The 21,033-nt window shown below is 34.2% G+C and overlaps 2 protein-coding genes across 4 annotated transcripts in view; one reads left to right on the top strand and one right to left on the bottom strand.

Annotated features, from left to right (window-relative positions):
• Positions 1–5,098, top strand: part of LOC127868827 (protein DD3-3-like) — a 39,373-nt gene extending 34,275 nt beyond the window's left edge. For both annotated transcript variants that reach the window (XM_052410911.1, XM_052410910.1), the window contains exon 14: positions 1,703–5,098. In XM_052410911.1, the coding sequence (XP_052266871.1) occupies positions 1,703–1,913 (211 nt within the window). In that variant the 3' untranslated portion in view covers positions 1,914–5,098. The remainder of the gene's footprint in view (positions 1–1,702) is intronic.
• An 839-nt stretch (positions 5,099–5,937) lies between these two features.
• On the bottom strand, positions 5,938–20,072 carry LOC127868824 (heat shock 70 kDa protein 12B-like). 2 transcript variants are annotated; one of them, XM_052410907.1, is made up of 5 exons: positions 19,730–20,072; positions 18,961–19,179; positions 18,684–18,801; positions 17,399–18,436; positions 5,938–7,707 (listed from the first exon to the last, which is right to left on the bottom strand). In XM_052410907.1, exons 1-5 carry the CDS (start codon positions 20,027–20,029, stop codon positions 7,616–7,618), a joined length of 1,767 nt encoding a protein of 588 aa, XP_052266867.1. In that variant the 5' UTR covers positions 20,030–20,072; the 3' UTR covers positions 5,938–7,615. The 2 variants fall into 2 exon arrangements, with proteins under 2 accessions (XP_052266867.1, XP_052266866.1); XM_052410906.1 differs by having other exon boundaries at positions 5,938–8,035; positions 17,727–18,436.
• Between the last annotated feature and the right edge of the window lie 961 nt (positions 20,073–21,033).

Raw genomic sequence — 21,033 nt, 5'->3', positions numbered from 1 at the left:
GAATTTACTTTTTTCGCACGATATCCCCAATCGTCGATTTTCCTACCACATATTTCTCTTACAGCATTTTTAGTTTAGGTTTAGGGAACATTGCTGACTCTTTTATCAATTTGATTTTGTCTTGTAGAGACAATTCCACGCGCATTCGCTTAGAAGGAGGTTCGGACATTTTTAGTGTTAGTTATCTTAATTTCCAATTTGAAAATCTAAATGAATATTTTAATGCAACTGCTTCAATAACTCTGCAAATCACCATTTTATATGACACTAAATTAGCAATTGTAATTAACAACACAAAATTAAATAGCAATAAGATTATTAAAATTTAGCACGGCTTCCTACATCAAAAACAAAACACACTAAAGAACTCTATGTTTGTTATCAGTAATTATAATCAGTATTATCACCTCTATTGATCGATATGTACATCACAGGACAAGTATCTTTAAATTGTTTTGCGATTTTTACAGTTTGCAATTTTTTCGACCACCTTTATTAATTTTACGTGTCTTTAATCCGCTATTCACAACTTTTTGACACTAGGTCTATGGTGCAATAAACCGGCCCTGAGCGGTTTAGAGAGGTACAATTACGTATGGAATTACCCAATTTTGATCCAAATAATGACCGGTATTCGGAATTGAGGGGATTCCGGTCTAGAGGAGATATTTTACGCATGGTTTTATAGGGGAAAAAATGGGACCGGACAATTTGTCCAGTTTAGAGAGGATTCCGGTATAGAGAGGATCCGGTTTAGAGGGTTTCCACTGTAGGAAGTAAAAGCACCTTTCAGCAACTTACAAAAAATGGTGACTGACCAGCATAAGAAATGTTGTCAAAGCATAAAAGAATATTTTGGGAAAAAAAAAAAATATCTGATATGAAATAACCTAATGTATTTAATTTTTATGCTTTCCCAAAAAATTTGGGGGGAGCATATAGTTGCCGCTGAGTCTGTCCGTCCGTCCGTCCGTGCACAATTTTTGTCCGGGCTATTTCTCAGCAATTAATTACCGGAATTCAATGAAACTTTATGGGAAGCTTCACTACCAAGAGGAGATGTGCAAATTATCAGCCGGTTCTGGTCGGATGATTTTTCACAGAGTTATGGCCCTTTGAAATTTTCCATTAACTGTACATATAGTGCAATTCTTGTCCGGGCTATTTCTCAGCAACTAATGACCGGAATTCAATGAAACTTTATGGGAAGCTTCACTACCAAGAGGAGATGTGCATATTATCAGCGGGTTCTGGTCAGATGATTTTTCACAGAGTTATGGCCCTTTGAAATTTTCTTTAAAAAAATTATTGTCCCCCCAACTACTGTGCCCTCAAGGTGTTTCCTTTTATCTGAATATATAGTGCAATATTGTGGAAAAAAAACCTTTAGGGAGCATCACCCATCTCCGACAGTTTCTTGTTCACTTATAGAATTTGATTGTATTAACATGCCCATATCTATACTTCACACTTTTTACAATCTGGTTAAAATATATCTTAACTCCCACTTCTTTCAGAAGCTCTGAAAATTCTCTTAAAAAACACCAATAACCTTTATCTGATGGTCAGTGGTAACATATCCTCTGGTAAAATAGTCAGTAGGTACAGTACCAGTTAGTTCACAAAACTTAACCGGTTAGTATGCCTTCTTCTTACTGTTCATACTATTTATGATTCTCAACCCAACCTCTCCATTCCTCAGGTGTTTCAAGAAGGCCTCGTGCCCCGATGCTGCCCACAAGGACTACATCGTGGAGACTAAGACCACGCCCCTGCAGAACCAGCTCAACAACGCCCCGGCCTCCTATCCAGGGGGGCTACTGCGCTTCAAGAAGGGCACCTACCATTACATGTGTACAAGGAACAACAATTTTAGCAACCGCTCAAACAAAGGCACAATAATTGTGAACTAGTCTCTTTAGGAGATACATTTTGAGCTTTGTAGTGGGAACATGGGGCTTAAAGGGGCCTTTTCACAGATTTTTGCATGTTTTGAAGTTTGTTATTAAATGCTTTCTATTGATAATTGCAAACATTGGTTATAAAAAGCTCCAGTACAAAATCGAGAATAAAATTTAAAAATAAAAATAAAAAAATTTAACCCTCAACAAGGCTCAAACCACTGACCCCTAGAGTCCTGGAGTAAAAGTATATAGCATTTAAACCACTCGGCTATCCGCACTCACACAGCTACGAAAGTATTTTATACTTTATAAAAGTAATCCTCGTAGTTTCACAAAATATAGCGACAACAATAGAACTCTCCAAATTATCCAATTGTTTAGCGTTGCAACGCTTTATCATTTTCAGGTTTCTAAATCATCAAAAGATGCATATAATGGCTATTTTAGAGCATGGTAAATGTTTAGTATTACCGTTTCCTCACAAATATCATAACTAAAACGAAAAATTGCGAATCCGAAACAACTTTTTATAATTTTGTCAATTTACCAAAATGTGAAAAGGCCCCTTTAATGCATGTTCTTAAAGTATCGTACCAGATTAGTCTGTGCATCAGGGACTGACGCTGACACTGAATTGAAATTTTGCTAATAACAGACTTCCTTTATACAAAAAATACCATTAAAGCTGGAACAGGCTAATCTGGGATGACACTTTTTGCACATGCATTAAGCTCTGTTTTCTAAGAGCAAGGCTCTTTTTCTGTTTTTCTTCTATTTTATTTCCAAGTTAAACATTTTAATGTTTATAAATATTTATATTTTTTTTATATTCTTACTTGACGTGTGTTTTTTGTGTGTTGTTTATTGTGATTTGATAGTGAAATATTATACAGTTTTAACTTTGTAACTATTTAATTTATATTCTGATAAATATCTGTACTGAACAATCTGAATATATTTTCTTCATTTGATAGTACATCTCTGAATATCTGTCTGCTCTTTGCTACCGTTTTGTTTTGTCGGGTGTGAAAGTGTCACATGTATTGGATAACTGTTTAATCTATGTTGATTAAAGATGTCCCATTATAATGATTACATGTAACCTTTTGTTTTATTTTTTTTAAATAGCTTTAAACAATTTAAGCTTTAAGTAGTTTAAATTAATTTTGAATATTTCTTACTTGTATCTTTTGCACCCCAAAAATAAAAAAAACAAAGACATGTACCATAGTCATGATTTCAGTTAATTCAATTTGATTTCCTTGAAACACCAACTTATTTATATGTTTATTTTTCTACCATTAATCCAGCAATAATTGACAAGAAAATTAAACAACCCCTATCATGGAAATGAACCCAACTAAAGAAAAACTTAAAATTTAGTTTCGTGTTCACTAGTGTATTTTGTGCATTTGCATTTTTTAACATCAAGGATTTTGATAAATAAATAAGTCTGATAGTAAATCATATTTATTAAGTCGTGAATAGGACTTCAGCAATTTACATTATAATTTCTATTAATAAATTGGTACATTTCATTTATATAACACTACCTTACTTTATTGCTAAATTATTTGACTTGACGTCTCTCTTATGATGCAATGTTATTCATTTGGTTTACACCAGTGACCATGCATATACTCTTTATTATCAATGCTATTGTTCGTTTATCATTTGTGGGTGTTGGTTTGTGTATTAGAAAGCAGCCTGATGCTAAATTCTTTTAATTTAATTTCAGTTATTTTTTTAGAGAAATTTTGAAGAAAGTATGAAAGTAAAAAACTTGTTTCCATTCTAATTACAGTGATTATTTATGAATTTTATAAGGGAGTTATAAGTTGAAAAAAAAGTGTTAAAATTATAAATTCTTTTTAGCTATGTTGATATTTATACAAGTAATGTACTATATAATACATTTTCCAACATGCATGTCTAATATTTCAGTGAAGTCTAGTCATTCATACACATGGTATTTTTTATGTAATTTTTCAGTTATGATTAAATCTGGTTCCATAAGCATTGATCAGATTTATTTATATCAAACAAAACTGCTTTCAATGTTGAAATTAGCCCTTTGTTTGTATATTGACTGATTAAATGTGCATTTGTCTATATATTCAGCTACTTAAGACTTAATTCATCCAAAATAAATATGATTTCAAAATGCATAAAATATATTTATTTGCATATTGGCTAATATGCCTTGGGGCATTGGCAAATCTCATAAATATAGTATAGCATAGCCATGACATACTGTTTAATGCAAACATACATGCTTTTAGGAATATGCTGTTATTTAGAAATTGTACGAGTATTACAAAAGCATTGAAACATCCAACTTAAAATATAAGGTCTTCACTACAAAATAAAGGCAATATTTTTTTGATAAATTTGATTCTTTCTTTGAAAGGCAACGTAGGCACCTTGATTTTGTTTTCAAATTTTTCCTATCAACATAGCCAGTCATTGTTTTGAAATGAAAATGATACTTTTATAAATAATTTTGATATATTAACACCAACATACTGTTTTTAAGGGAATCTATTGAGAATAATTTGCACAATATTTGTAGAAATAGTTTCTAGTATTTTACTGAAAATTCATTTTTTCTGAGACAAAATATATTATTCATGTTTTTTGTTTGTTTATTTGAGTGATAGATTTTTATAGAACAGTAATTAACTTTAATTTACCAAATACAACTATCAATTTAAGCTACATCAAGAATATTGCATGAATTCCAAAGCATGCTGTTGGCCGAATCTATAGAACCGATGAAACTATAATAAAAATGTTCAACATATCGGTTATGTAAAACTTTTACTCAAATTATAGATTGTAGAAGGTTAACTATTATAATGATTAAACAATACTAACCAACACATATTGCAACATAATATATATTTAGTTTTGTCACAACTATGTTAAAGTGTATACAATCTCAGTGGAAAATCTCGAGACATGCCCATCCAATTCAGAATATGTAAAACAGCTGTATAAAAAAAGTGTACTCTTTTTATCTTGTTGTTATTGCTAATTGTACATATCATGTATGTTTTCATGTCGTTGTACTTTCTATACTTGCGTAACCTGTTAATACTCATTTCAGTGTATATTGTACTTATTTCTGCTGGATCAGATATTGTTTGTATACATGTCCATGTATGCTTTATAATACATAACATATCAAACTATATTGCGTATGTTTTCATTGTCTTATTATTTATCAATTTGTCTTTTTTAGGGCAAAATAGTTTGGGTTTCTACAATTTGACCTGGTGATCTAGTTTTTGGACCCAGATTCTATCTTTGCCTAGATATGGTCAAGACAAACCTAACCAATGTCCATCAAGGTTTACTCATAAATGGTTCTTAAGATTCGTGTCAAGGTTTTTCTAAGATTTTACCTGGTTATCTACTTTTTAGACACGAATGACCAAGATTGAAATTTTGCCTAGATAAACATCCAACCCAAGTTTGTAATGAACGCACGTGGCCCAGAGTAGAATTCGACCAAGATGCCTAAATCTTGTCAAGATAAACATTCTGACCGATTTCATCACAATAGGATACTCGTTGGCTTTAATTGAGGTAACGAGCTTAACATATATGACGGACGCTGGACAAAGGGGATCTTAATTATTATTTAATTATTGAATATAAATAGTAATAATTATACTAATAATACAGCGGCAGTAACGGATTTAAGTAATAGTAGTAGTTGTTGTTGTTGATGATATAGTGCTATTAGCAGCAAGCGCGGTCTCGTATTGGATTTTTATTCAAGAAAAAATATACTAGTATTGTATCATACCGCTGCATCGATATCTGCCTGATATAACGTTGCATGATATATTTTTTAATATCAGTTTAACAGGAAGTTCTTATATCAGTCGATGATAGAAGGAAGGTCATATTACTCGGAATAAACTATACAGTCATCATTTTTAGTTAAATAGAATTAGATTCAACAAAACAAACAATTTGATACAAAGATGTTATATATTTTATACACAAAAGCAACATAAACAGCAAACACATATTATACAAAAATTAAGCGCAAGTACATCAAACGTCAAAATCATATTTATTCCCGCAAAAATGCAGCGTCGTAGCGATTATTTTTCACAATTTCTTATAAAATGTGGGACGTAGAGGTATGATAAACAGAAAAACAGATTACTGCCTGATCGTTATGTAATATATCAGGCGAGGATTAGAATAAATTAATTGCGAGGCTTGGTGAGATTTTAGATCGTCCGGGTTAATATAATGTCTTTATTACATGCTTTATGTGCACTGAGAAAAAAATTATCACCAGCACATGAGTCGCCAGTATTAATGGGAGGTCTCGCGCGTGATCTGAAATTAAATGGAAAACACGAAATATGGCGATGCAAATTTTCATTTAGCCAAGATTAGATGCGAATCAAGAACTAAGAAATACGGATCGGTACCAGCACCAGGGAGTCTTAAATGGCTCCAAGTTATAAACACCGTATCGGCCATATATCTGGAACATAAGAGTGAAATGACTGATGATTAGAGGGTCGTTCCGTTAGTTCAAGGCCAAGGTCACAATACAAGGTTAAATATAAATTCAGAGAAATTCATCCTAAGCACTTTGTACGGAACATATCTTTGTCCAGTATAAGTAGATTTTCAATTATCTTAGCAATACTACTGGGGTAGGATTGAGGATATTGATGCGAGCACGACCCTGAGTCATTAATCAAGGAAACAATTCTGGTCAAAACATCATTAAAAATAACTCTATTGAAGATATGTATCTTGGTGACAATTGCTCTCTTGTTGATGATTTCTTACGCCAATTATGGCTTTATTAAACGCGTTTGCAGTTACATCAGCCCCAGTGCCTCAATATGCCCAATGAATGGTCCATATTGTTTATATTTCTTGTTTTTCAATGTATAAATGAAGGAATGAAGGTAAGTATTGCTAGTCTTGGACGTTGCATTGACCTTTGTGTTAAGCATATCAACGAATGAAATCCCCATTTAATTACCGAAATACACAGGTTACATGACGTGCCATTCTAGCTTCCAAGGGAGGCTATACGTGAAATACATTAATACATTTTATAATTAAGGAACAATAATAGCGATTGGTGCTGAATTACTCAGAAACATTTATTTATTATGTTGAATAGACATTATTAAAATAGAGTACGTACACTACACAATATGATCGAGTTTACATAGTGTTACATCGCTGAGCAATATTAATGAATCGTCAAAAACGTAATGACTAATCGTCCAAGTTTTTATTGTTTCGAACGGATGCTACATGTAATTATATTGCCGTAATTAAGTTGTTACCGAGTTATATGCCATTATATGTAAACTTCATTTTATTTTAATAATTCAATAATATCAAAAATACATCATGTAAAACAATGTTCGTCTTCTAGATTATAATCAAGAAGGTTAAATGTTTTGAAAATTTACAAGTATTTAACTTGAAACAATGAATATGTTTACATCTCTGATAAAATGCCAGGTACTTCTCACAAAAACTTATTAAATATAAACATAAGCAAATGTTTAATAACTTGATACAAATATTTACTTACATGATACAAATATATACGTATTTAAAAAATAATCACCACCATAGCACTTGAAATGTATGCTCGAAAAAGTCCAAGTATGATGCATTTATCGCAAAATAGTATTGATTCATACTTGCTTTCATAATTTTGTTGATTCGACAATGTCTGGTTCAAGTGTATCACTTAAACCATCAACAGAAATATCACTGCTGTTCCTCTTGTCTAGTAAATCTAATGGAAGGATGGTTACATTTCCAGTGACTCGGTTCTGTGCTTTCACGATCAATTCCGTGTCGGCGAACAAAAAGGAAACAACACATTTCTGTTCCGTATATGGGATGTCTTCCGAATTGTGTAACTTTAAGGACGCTACACGTTTGCAGCCTGCATCAGTCGTGTATTTTGGCTTCATGTCGCGTGTCATGTAAATCACAATTCTAGACACCTTACCCGTAGGTGTACAATTATATGACACACTGTCATCGATTGCAATCTCTTCGTTTGCTCGCACGAACACTTTGAACAAGTTTGGCACGAGCCACTCGCCTTGCTTAAAGACCTTAAATTCATCGCGATGCTTAGCCGAATTAAATCGTTGGTACCGTCTTACTCCATAGGTAAAAGCCAACACTCTTGACGCAATAATTCCAGGACTGTGTCCAAAAACAACGGCTCCTTTTAGAACGACCAGGCCTGCATATTCTGGAAATATCAGTTGCAACCCTTTTAACTCTGATTCGATTCTCTGTTGAACATATCGACATTCTCCAAAGCCGCCTACCAATACAAGATGCTTCACGTCTTCTATATATATTTTTCCTTCAAAATCTTTGCCAGATGATCAAGTAGCTTTGAGACTGGGTCTTCGAACCAGCCCTTAACGACAGACTGATGGACTTTCGCTTTAGCCCTGATTTTAGCAATAACATTCGATCCATATGTCAATGACCCCAGACGATTTTCAATTGTCTGCCCAAGCTGGTTCTCAGCCCGATTCCAAAGTGACAGGAATTCGGAAAATAAGTCCAGATTCAATGCCAAATGCTCGTTTCTTTATTTCGAAGTCTCGCATTAACCTTAAATAATCATACATGTCTGTATTTTTCAAATCTTGTAGAGCTTCTTTTCCGAATACCTCTGATAAAAACTTGATAAAGTTTTCATCAACACATGTACCTCCCCACGGGCCTCCGCTTGGGGCATGGATATTTCTCAGTCGCCCGTCAGGCCGTTTTTCGTGAACAGAGATATCCGCAGTTCCGCCTATAGCCAACAAGATCGCATAATACATTTAGGTATACCAATTACTAGGATTCTGTATTGGCAATATATACTTCGATCTTGAGACTTTGAAATGAATGCGTGACATGTAAACTGTTTACAATGCAAACTGCGAAATGCTTGCTATCAATACCCGTTATTGGTCGCTTCATGACAATATATTTTGTAATATCTCCTTTTTAAGAAAGACCAAGATACCTTTTATTTTTTGTTTTCCTATATAATACATTTACCTCCCAAATCCACGAGCATGAACTTGTTTCCTGTAAGTCTTTGTCCTTGCCTTTCACACCAAATCGAGGCTGTTTCAGGCTCTAGGGCAATCTTCAGTCTTTCGCCATCAATTCCAGCCTTACGAATGAAACATCAATGAACTGGTTGTAGTTTTGGTTATCGTTAGACAAGTCATTATGAATCTATAAAGCGCGTATTGAAAAATTGCAGGTGTTGTTTTTTAGAACTGTTAACATTATGTTTTGTATGTTGTTAAGACATAATAGACGAAAAACTTACATCTGTAGCAGCCACTCTCATGAACTGTTTGGCAGGAACGCCCCAGATTGCGGGCACTGTGATGACGTATCGGATATCGGTTTCTTTAACGACTATGTTACGCTGGTTTAAAAGTTGCAGCGCATGTTGGTGCAAGAATCTAATCGTCAAGGTGAACAACTGAATCGCAAAATACGACCGACCTTCCGTGTCGTCAACCGTAGAAGTACTTGACAAACCCTGCAGAAATAAGTCTTGCTATTATTGTGTTTTTGTATGGAAAGGTCATTTAACACAACCAACAATTGGCAAATAATACGGCAAATAACACATGTTGCCCACAATTGGCAGGCGTTATCATAATCGTATCAACATAATTCGACCAATTTTTGTTTTTGTTTGATTTGGGAAGTTGAGAAATCATTCAATCTCCTATAGTCACAAATATAACAAGGTAATGGCTATTATAAAGCATAAGGTTACTATGTCTCAAACAACTGATAGCAACAGTTGTTAGGTTAGAGCACACATGTGTAACGGGCACATTACAAAACGATGCTTTTACTATATATTTTAATGGTTTTATCTCTGCACCTGACGAGATAGAACCATTGAAAAAGCGACTTCTCTAGCGCAAAGTTTAAACTAAAGTCAAATTATAATTATTCATGTCAATATGTGAAATGTGTGCACTCGGTATCATATGATGTTGTTTTCGATCTGTCCATATATGTAAAACATTGTACAAAAATCGAATGTCAATAAATATCAGTTATGTAGCAAAACAAGTTATAAATTGAATATACCGGATTATTGTATAAGAACATTTTGAAGCGTCTGAACAATCTCCAAGCGTGGTGAATGCCCTCTTCAGCAAGATTTGCATATTTGTCTTCAGCTTCAAATCCAAATGAGTTGACTTTGCCGTCTGGGTCTAGCAAGAGGCTGGTTGATGTTTTCTGTGATGCAAGTTGACCAGAGCCAGCGTACCAATTGCAGTTTATATTAACGTCCGTTGGACTTGATTTAAAGGAGAAGCCATAGCCGCTGTAGGTCGTACCGAAGTCAAAGGCAAGCGATATGAAAATCGAAGAACTTTCGTCCATTGTCCTGCGCTACACGTCCTGAGCCTGAGACGATGATTAGCCGTTTCTTTTAAATGTGATATTATAACATATCATTAACACTTATTTAAATAAACAATATTTGTTTCGTGAATATTGGCAATCAGCCATCAAGTACAATTAAAGGAGATAAAAACAAACAACACATCATTCCTACTTTCGTTTTTACATGTTTCCATGAGATTTATTTTTAAGTTTGAAAATTTCCGATAGCATACATGTATAAACGTTAAACGACTTTAGCAATTGGTGTTTTCAGTGGAAATTAAACAGTGGGAAATATTTTCTGCTTATAGTTGTCATATGCCTTAGAAATATTTTATACAATGTCACAACAAAAGCTAAAAATTGAACTTTTCAATAATGAACAGTGGATAACGAATTTGATCCTAACATAGCAACCGTTTTACATTGTCTACTAACTTTAACATTAGTACGTGCTTAATTTGATAATTTTTCAATCATATCCCACCAAGTATAAATAAAAAATGCTTCCCACCTGCTTATTAATCGCCTATCTCTTGCGGGAGGCGGAAAACTACAACGGGCGGGGCATGGTATGGTATTACGCAGGGGGGGGTTAGAGGGTTAGGGTTAGGGTTTGGGTTAGTGTTAGGGGTCGGGTTCGAGTTTGGGTTAGCCTAAACCCAACCCTAACCCTAACCCGACCCCTAACCCTAAGCCTTACCCTAACCCTTTTTTGGGGTTATCACCCCTGACCATGCCTCGCCCGTTGTAGTTTTCCGCCTCCCATCTCTTGCACGACGGTTACATTACAATCTCATGCACGACGGTTAATGTGAGAGCGAGGAACGACAACTCTGCATCGAGATTGATAAATCGCTTAAATGTTAAAGGGGCCTTTTCAAGTTTTGGTAAATTGACAAAATTTAACAAAGTTGTTTCAGATTCGCAAATTTTCGATTTAGTAATGATATTTGTGAGGAAACAGTAATACTGAACATTTACCATGCTCTAATATAGCCATTATATGCATCTTTTGACGATTTAAAAACCTGAAAATTATAAAGCGTTGCATCGCGAAACGATTGAATAATTTGGAGAGTTCTGTTGTTGTCGTTATATTTTGTGAAACTATGAGGATTGTTTATATATAGTATAAAATACAGCTTTCATTGCATGCGGAAGAATAGTCGAGGGGTCTTGGTGGTAGACTTTTTACTCCAGAACTCCAGGGGTCAGTGGTTTGAGCCCTGTTGCGGGTTACTTTTGTTTCTTTTTTATTCTATTTTTTTTTTACTGGAGCTTTCAAGAGCAAATGTTAACATTTATCAAAAGAAAGCATTTAATGACAAACTTTAAATCATGCTAAAATCTGTGAAAAGGCCCCTTTAAGAAGAAAAGATAGATTTTAACGACGCTGTATATTATTTCTATTCACTTTTGCCATAGACAGGGGGAATTCACCCTACTTCTAATCTAAGTGCTTGATTTTTCGTCTCTAGCCACGGTTGGTGCGTAATGGAAGTATGGGTACGGCTCTGCATTATTGGCCCTTTTCGTAACTAGGGCGAACAAGAGTTGACGTTCGTTCGAAACTTAACGGTATGACTAGATACCTAAAACAGTACTGTTTTCGCGAAAACAGTAAAATTTACCGAAAACAGTTTTTTAATACATGAAAAATTTGAAGACGAAAACATTGCTTTACTACCGCCAGTGACGCCAGTGAAATGATTTCTGAAGAGGACGACATCAGCGGTGTTCGTGATATTACACTTGCAGTATACTGGGGGTACCGCGTATCGGTGTATTAAGCCTTTGTCTTCAAATTTTTTCATCGTAATAAATCAAAGAAAACTCATCGGTTCACTGTAATTTTATCCATTTTGTGAAGAAATAATGTTCCATTATGATATGATGGGATATTTTATCTCGATATCGGCTGGGCTCTGCTTACGGTCGGACGCCTTTTGTTTGTTATGAAGAGTACTGCGTATCGGTGTATTAACCGTAAGCTGCTTTGTAGATTACTCGCATACAGTTCGGACCTGTCATTGGTGTACTGTATAAGAGTAATTGTTAGTTAAATAAAATACTTAAAATTTTACCTTTTATTTCAGTAGTATGCATATTTTTATGTTTTATATATATAGAGAGAATATGTGCATTTTATAAAAACATAACAAAATAAACTAAACAGTATTACATATTTCAAAAACAACAACCACTCTGCAATAACTTTGAACTTTCTAGTTCTCGAGTGTCAATATTGTTTTTACAATTTCACATCGACTTCCCTTTCAGATCTTATTTGGCGATAGTGGGAAATTGAAAATAAAAATAATTAATTGGAACACCCAGGAAAAAAAGCAACATTTTATTTCAATCGAATGGTATGAAGTTTGAGCGAGTAATAGTAATCATGCCTATGCATGTAAAAAAATACAGCACCGTCGAACACGCGTATCATCATGTGACGCCATTTTACTATGGCATGTTTCTATTCGGTAAAATAGCAATCGAAAAACGTGAAATACTTCCTAAATCCTTAACAAAACTTATGCAACTGTGCACGATTTTGCCACTGATTCGTATTTTGTTATACACGAGAACTTACTTATCCGTAGACAGGCCATTTAATGATAATTTTTTGTTTATAATAAAGTGGGCACCGGAACTAAGAAGATTTGGGGCAGATATTCGGCATTTTTTGGATTACATCGATACGTCGTACCCACCCATACGCAGTCCAAGAAGAGTAAGTTATTATGTTAAGTTTTCATTGTCAGTGTCGTTTATTACATGTTATGTTCGTTGTCTTTTCCCTTACGATTCTACTTACACCATTATGATTAATCCCAGGTCCCTTAACTATAATTAACCAAATACAGCTATTAACTCAAGCTGCATCAAGAATATTGCATTAATTCCAAAGCATGGTGTTGGCCGAATCTAAAGAAGCGATGAAATTATAGAAAATAAAAATGTTCAACCTACCGGTTATGTAAATACTATACTCAAATTAAAGATTGTAGAAGGTTAACTATTATAATGATGAAACAATAAAAAATACTGCAAAATAATATATATTTAGTTTTGTCATGACTGTGATAAAGTATGTACAGTCTCAGTGGAAGATCTCGAGACATGCCCATCTATTTCAGAATATGTAAAACATTTTCATGAAAAAGTGTACTCTGTTCATCTTTTTGTAATTGCTCTTTGTACATATCATGTATGTTTTCATGTCGTTGTACTTGAATTCTATGCTTGCGTAACCAGTTATTTAAATACTCATTTCAGTGTATTTTGTACTTGTTTCTGCTGGATCAGATATTTTTCGTATACATGTACATGTATATTTTAGAATACACAGCATATCAAACTATATCATACTATAGCGTATGTTTTCGTTGTTTTATTATTTATCCATTTGTGCTTTTTTACATCTTGAAAGGGACCTTTTCACGTTTTGGTTAATTGACAAAATAAAAAAAAATGGTTTCAGATTCGCTAATGTTCGTTGTTGTTATGATATTTGTGAGGAAACAGTAATACTTAACAATTACCATGCTCTAAAATATCCATTATATGCATCTTTTGCCGATTTAAAATCCTGAAAATTAATAAGTGTTGCAACGCGAAACGATATAATAATTTGGAGAGTTCTGTTGTTTTCGTGATATTTTGTGACACTATGAGGATTGCTTGTATAAAGTATGTTGAATGAGCACGGATGGCCGAATGTTCTAAGCGTTAGACTTTTATTCCAGATGTTAGTGGTTTGAGCCCAGTTGAGGGTTACTTTTTTTTCTTTAATTTTGTTCTTGTTTTATTTGTCCCCTACCGGTGAAACCGGATGGGACTTATAGTTTGCTCTCTGTCTGTCAGTCTGTTTGTCAGTCTGTCTGTCTGTCAGTCTGTCTGGCAGTCCGTCACACTTTTCTGGATCCTGCGATAACTTTAAAAGTTCTTCATATTTTTTCATGAAACTTGAAACATGGATAGGTGGCAATATGGAGATTATGCACGTCATTTCATTTTGTTCCTACGTCAAGAATTCTGGTTGCTTTGGCAACAAATATTTAAACAATATAATACTAACAATGGTGGAGTTTCACCGGTAGGGGACCATATTGCTTGGCAATCTCTCGTTACACGAGATTTTTAGATCGAATGTTTACATTTATCAACATAAAGCATTTGATTACAAACTTCAATACATGCCAAAATCTGTGAAAAGGTCCCTTTAACAAATCTCCTGACGCCATACTCAAGTTAAACATTTAGTAAAATTATTTATTAATTTTCAATTTATTTTGTCTGATTGCGGGTTGTTTATAGTGATTTGTCCTTTCCATCACACTCCTTAACCCCATTGAAGTTGAATATGATATGAGTGGCATAGGTTTATATGAAAGTAAATTGCACAAGTTATACTAGTAATTACAAGAAGATGGCCATCATGGCCCTGAAGTGCTACCTAAGTTCAAGGTACTCCAATCGTCGAAGACTTTATGACTTAGTTTTTACCCACTTGACACTTAGTCAAAGATGGCATTGATTGTTGTCAATATAAAACATTTTGACCAAGATTCATTAAGATTGAGTGAAAAAATTGTCCTCATGAGTAATAATTTGGGTTGTCTAAAATTTGACCTGGTAATCTTGTTATTGGACCCAGATTCTATATTGGCCTAGATATTGTCAAGATAAACCTCCAAACCAAGGTCCATCAAGGTTGACTCATAAATGTTTCTTAAGAGTCGTGTCAAGGTTTTCCTAAGATTTTACCTGGCTATCTAGTTTTTAGACACGAATGACCAAGATTGAAATTTTGCCTAGATATTGTCAAGATTAACATTCAACCCAAGTTTGTAATAAACGCACGTGACCCAGATTAAAATTTGGCCAAGATGCCTAAATATTGTCAGGATAATCATTCTGAGCATTTTCATCACAATCATATACACATAGGCTTTAATTATATAATACTAATGATATGGTAGCAACAGCAGCAGTTGTAAAGAGTTTAAGTAGCAGTAGCAGTAGTATTAGTTGTTGTTGATATAGTGTTAGAATCAGCAAGCGCGGTCTCGTTTTTGATTTTATAATTTTAAGAAAGAATATTCTAGTATTGTATTATGCCTGCATTTCCTTAAAACTTAGTGTAAGACTTCATCAAATACTTTTCTTATATCAACTATAAATGTGATCAACACAGCATATGTTTTGGACATAATCATCATATCCTACGGACGAAGTTGACGCTGTGCCATTCGTAGCTTTTACTTTAATATATCTTAAAGATGCGTAGTCGGTATAAAAGTTTTCAAATATTTAAAATCGGCAACATGTAAGTCGCTTACTACACCTTTATTAGTGCGTGAATAAGTAATAAGCCAATCCTGTTGTCTTATTCTGCATGGCCATTTTCTTAGTTATTTACTTGTTGTAAGTGGTAAGTAAACACTCTTAAAATACGTCATTTAACACCATTCTGCCCTTTTTTCTTCTAAACAATATACATGTACATGTATATATATATACCTATGCATCTGAAATTATGAAATCAAAAGATAATAAATTAAACATCGCCGTTTACTATTACCGCTCACTACTGATGCGGTTATGGAATACAATACTAAAACGTCCTTTTTACTTGTTTTCTGAATATGTCTGATACACCAAGCGTTTCACTTATATTATAACTGACGCAATCTCATTTAAAACAAGTTGAATGCTACGATACCTGCTTGATACAGTTTTACCCGAAGTAAGAGTACAAAAGCACACACAATATACATATTATCAAGTTTACGATGTGTTATTTGTTGTTGGGATTTTAGATCGTCCGGATAAATATAATGTCTATATTACCGTAATTTCAGACACTAAGAATTTTTTTTTTTAATCCATGTCCGAAAATTTAGATACGAAAAATATTCAAAAATTACAGGAGTTAAAAATTAACGTGTCCGAAAATTATAATTATATTAAAATAAATGCAATTAATCAATGTGCAATAATTTTATTGTTACTCTTCTGTTTCCCCTTTAAAAAGTTCAACTTCACAGCTTTGCTAACTCTTTTCTGAAATTATATAGGACACAAAAACATTTTGCTTCCTTAATAGGACGACGCTGTTTCAAATGCTTTTGTGTGAATTCATTATTTTCTACCGATATATATAGTTATTCGCCCAATAACGCAAATGTAATGGTGTTTGCCCTTGGGCATGCATCGGCCGTATTTTATTACCTTAATCCGGTGGTAAAAATCCATGGTCGAAGAGTCACAAGCTAAGCGAAAACAGGGCCGAAGTCTGTAGAATAGCGCAGAAAAATATACTGTCCGAAAATTAAGAGACATTAATTATAGACGAAAACCCGTAGGTCCGAAAATAAAGAGTCACAAAAAATAATTATTTTCGCTAAAAAAAAGAGGGTGTCCGAAAACTCAGAGTGTCTGAAAACTTACATCGCTGAGCAATATTAATGAATGGTCAAAAACTAAATGACCAAAGGTCCATGTTTTTATTGTTTCGAACGGATGCTTATTATATTTGCGTAAAGAAGTTGTTACCGAGTTAAATGTATACTTGATTATATTTTAATAAATCAATAATATAAAAAAGACACCAGGTAAAATAATGTTCGTCTTCTAGATTATAATCAAGAAAGTTACATGTTGTCAAAATTTACAAGTATTTAACTTAAAACAATTACTATGTTTACATTTGTTGTAAATGCCAAGTAATTCTAAAAAAACTTATTTAATATAAACATAAGCAAATGTTTAATAACTGGATACAAATATTTACAAACATGATACAAATATATACGTATTGTAAAAAATAAATACCAGCATAGCACTTGAAATGTATGCTCGAAATAGTCCAGGTATGATTCATTTATCGCAAAATAGTACTGATTCATACTTGCTTGTATAATTTGGTTTATTCGACAGTGTCTGGTTCAAGTGTATCACCTAAACCATCAGTTCAAGTGTTTCATCTAAACCATCAGCAGAAAGATCACTGTTCCTCCTGTCTAGCCAACCTAATGGAAGGATTGTTACATTTCCAGTGACGCGGTTCTGTGCTTTCACGATCAATTCCGTGTCGGCGAACAAAAAGGAAACAACACATTTCTGTTCCGTATATGGGATGTCTTCCGAATTGAGTAACTTTAAGGACGCTACACGTTTGCAGCCTGCATCAGTCGTGTATTTGGGCTCCCTCTCGCGTGTCATGTAAATCACAATTCTAGACACCTTACCCGTAGGTGTACAATTATAGGACACACTGTCATCGATTGCAATCTCTTCGTTTGCTCGCACGAACACTTTAAAACAGTTTGGCACGAGCCACTCGCCTTGCTTAAAGACCTTCATTTCATCGCGATGCTTAGCCGGATTAAATCGTTGGTACCGCCTTACTCCATAGGTAAAAGCCATCACTCTTGACGCAATAATTTCAGGACTGTGTCCAAAAACAACGGCTCCTTTTAGGACGACCAAGCCTGCATCTTCTGGAACTATCAGTTGCATCCCTTTCAGCTCTGATTGGATTCTCTGTTGAACATATCGACATTCTCCAAAGCCGCCTACCAATACAAGATGCTGTATGTCTTCTATATGTTTTTCCTTCAAAATCTTCTCCAGATGAACAAGTAGCTTTGAGACTGGTTCATCGAGCCAGGCCTTAACGACAGACTGATGGACTTTCAATTTAGCCCCGCTCGTTGCAGTAACATTCGATCCGTATGTCAATGACCTCAGACGATTATCAATTGTCTGCCCAAGCTGGTTCTCAGCACGATTCCAAAGTGACACAGGAATTCGGAAAATTATCCAATGTCCAGATTGAAAGTCAAATGCTCGTTTCTTCATTTCGAAGTCTCGCATTAACTCTAAATAATCGCACATGTCTGTCTTTTTCAAATCTTGTAGTGCTTCTTTTCCGAATACCTCTGATAAAAACTTGATATAGTTTTCATCGACGCATGTACCTCCCCACGGGCCTCCGCTTGGGGCATGGATATTTCTCAGTCGCCCGTCAGGCCGTTTTTCGTGAACAGAGATATCCGCAGTTCCGCCTATAGCAAACAAGATCGCATAATACATTTAGGTATATCAATTACTAGGATTCTATACTTCGATCCTGAGACTTTGAAATGAATGCGTGACATGTAAACTGCTCACTATGCAAACTGCGAAATTCTTGCTATGAATACCCGTTATTGTTCGCTTCATTACAATGTATTTTTAAATATCTCCATTTTCAAGAAAGACCATGATACTTTTTTTTATTTTATGTTTTGTTTTCCTATATAACACATTTACCTCCTAAATCCACGAGCATGAACTTGTTTCCTGTAAATCTTTGCCCTTGCCTTTCACACCAAATCGAGGCTGTTTCGGGCTCTAGGGCAATCTTCAGTCTTTCGCCATCAATTCCAGCCTTACAAGTGAAACAATTAACTGGTTTTAGTTTTGATTATAGTTAGACAAATCATTATTAATCGATAAAGCGCGTATTGAAAAGTTGCAGGTGTTGTTTAAATGAGAACTGTTAACATTATTTTTTATCTTGTTAAGACATTATAAACGAAAAGCTCACATCTGTAGCAGCCACTCTCATGAACTGTTTGGCAGGAACGCCCCAGATTGCGGGCACTGTGATGACGTATCGGATATCGGTTTCTTTAACGACAATGTTACGCTGGTTTAAAAGTTGCAGCGCATGTTGATGCAGGAATCTAATCGCCATGGTGAACAACAGAATCGCAAAATACGACCGACCTTCCGTGTCGTCAACCGTAGAAGTACTAGCCAAACCCTGCAGAAATAAGTGTTTAATTGTGTTTTTGTATGGAAAAAGAACACAACCAACAATTGGCAAATAATACGACAAATAACACATGTTGCCCACAATTTACAGACGTTGTCATAATTGTATCAACATAATTCGACCTATTTTTGTTTGATTTGGGTAGTTGAGAAATCATTCAATCCCCTATAGTCACAAATATAACAAGGTAATGATTATTATAAAGCATAAGGTTACTATGCCTCGAACAACTGATAGTATATGTTGTTAGGTTAGAGCACACATGTGTAACGGGCACATTACAAAACGATGCTTTTACGATATATTTAATGGTTGTATCTCTGCACCTGCCGAGATATGACTATTGAAAAAGCGACTTATCTAGCGCAAAGTTTAAACTTAAGTCAAAGTATAATAATTCATGTCAATATGTGAAATGTGTGCATTCGGTATCATATGATGTTGTTTTTTTTATCTGGCCATATATGTAAAACACTGTTCAAAAATCGAATGTCAATAAATATCAGGTATGTAGCCAAACAAGTTATAAAGTGTATACCGGATCATTATATAAGAACATTTTGAAGCGTCTGAACAATCTCCAAGCGTGGTGAATTCCCTCTTCCGCAAGATTTGCATATTTGTCTTCAGCCTCAAATCCAAATGAGTGGACCTTGCCGTCTGGGTCTAGCAAGAGGCTGGTTGATGTTTTCTGTGATACAAGTTTACCAGATCCAGCGTACCAATTGCAGTTGACATTAACGTCCGTTGGACTTGATTTAAAGGAGAAGGCATAGCCACTATAGGTCGTACCGAAGTCAAAGGCAAGCGATATGAAAATCGAAGAATGTTCTTCCATTGTCCCGCGATACACGCCGTGAGCCTGATACGATGGTTAGCTGTTTCCTTTTAAATGTGATATTATAACTTATCATTATGACTTATTTAAATAAACAAGTATGTGTTATGTGAAATATTGGCAGGCAGCCATCAAGTACAATTAAAGGAGATAAAAACAAACAACACCTCACTCAAACTTTTGTTTTTACATGTTTTCATGAGATTTGTGTTAGGTTTGACATTTTCCTATAACATGTATAACCGTTAAACGACTTTTAGAAATTGGCGTTTTCAGTTGAATTTAACAGTAGAACATATTTTCTGAGTAGTGTTGTCATAATTATGCATTCGAACATTTTAACAATCGCACCACAAAAGCTTAACATTAAACTATTCAACAATTTACAGTGGATACACATTTTTCACATTTTATAATAACATAGTAACCGTTTTACATTTTCTACATGTGCTACATTTAAAAGGACCTTTTATATAGATTGTGGCATGTACTAGTATTGAAGTATTTCATTAAGTGCTTTATATTGATACATGTAAATACTGGATCTAAAAAGCTCCATTCAAAAAGAATAAAATGAAAGAAAGAAAAAAAGTAACCATCAACCTGACTCGAACAACTGACACCTGAAGTAAAAGTATAACGCTTAGACCACTCGGCAATATATATATATATATATATATATATATATATATATATATATATATATATATATATATATATATATATATATATATATATATATATATACATATATACATATATATATATATATATAGGTATATTTAGAGCATGGTAAATGTTCAGTATGACTGTTTCCTTACAAATATCATAACTACAATGAAAATTTTGTCATTTTATCAAAACTTGAAAAGGTCACCTTAAGATTGTATGTGCTTAATTTTATTATTTTTCAATCATATCCCACAAAATATAAATAAAATAAGCTACTAACCTGCTAATAAATCGCTTTAATGTTAAAAACCATAGAGAGATTTGAACGACCA

Source organism: Dreissena polymorpha, chromosome 2, assembly GCF_020536995.1.
Source record: "Dreissena polymorpha isolate Duluth1 chromosome 2, UMN_Dpol_1.0, whole genome shotgun sequence".
Classification (NCBI taxonomy): Eukaryota; Metazoa; Mollusca; class Bivalvia; order Myida; family Dreissenidae; genus Dreissena; species Dreissena polymorpha.
This window is presented reverse-complemented; position numbering and strand designations above follow the sequence as displayed.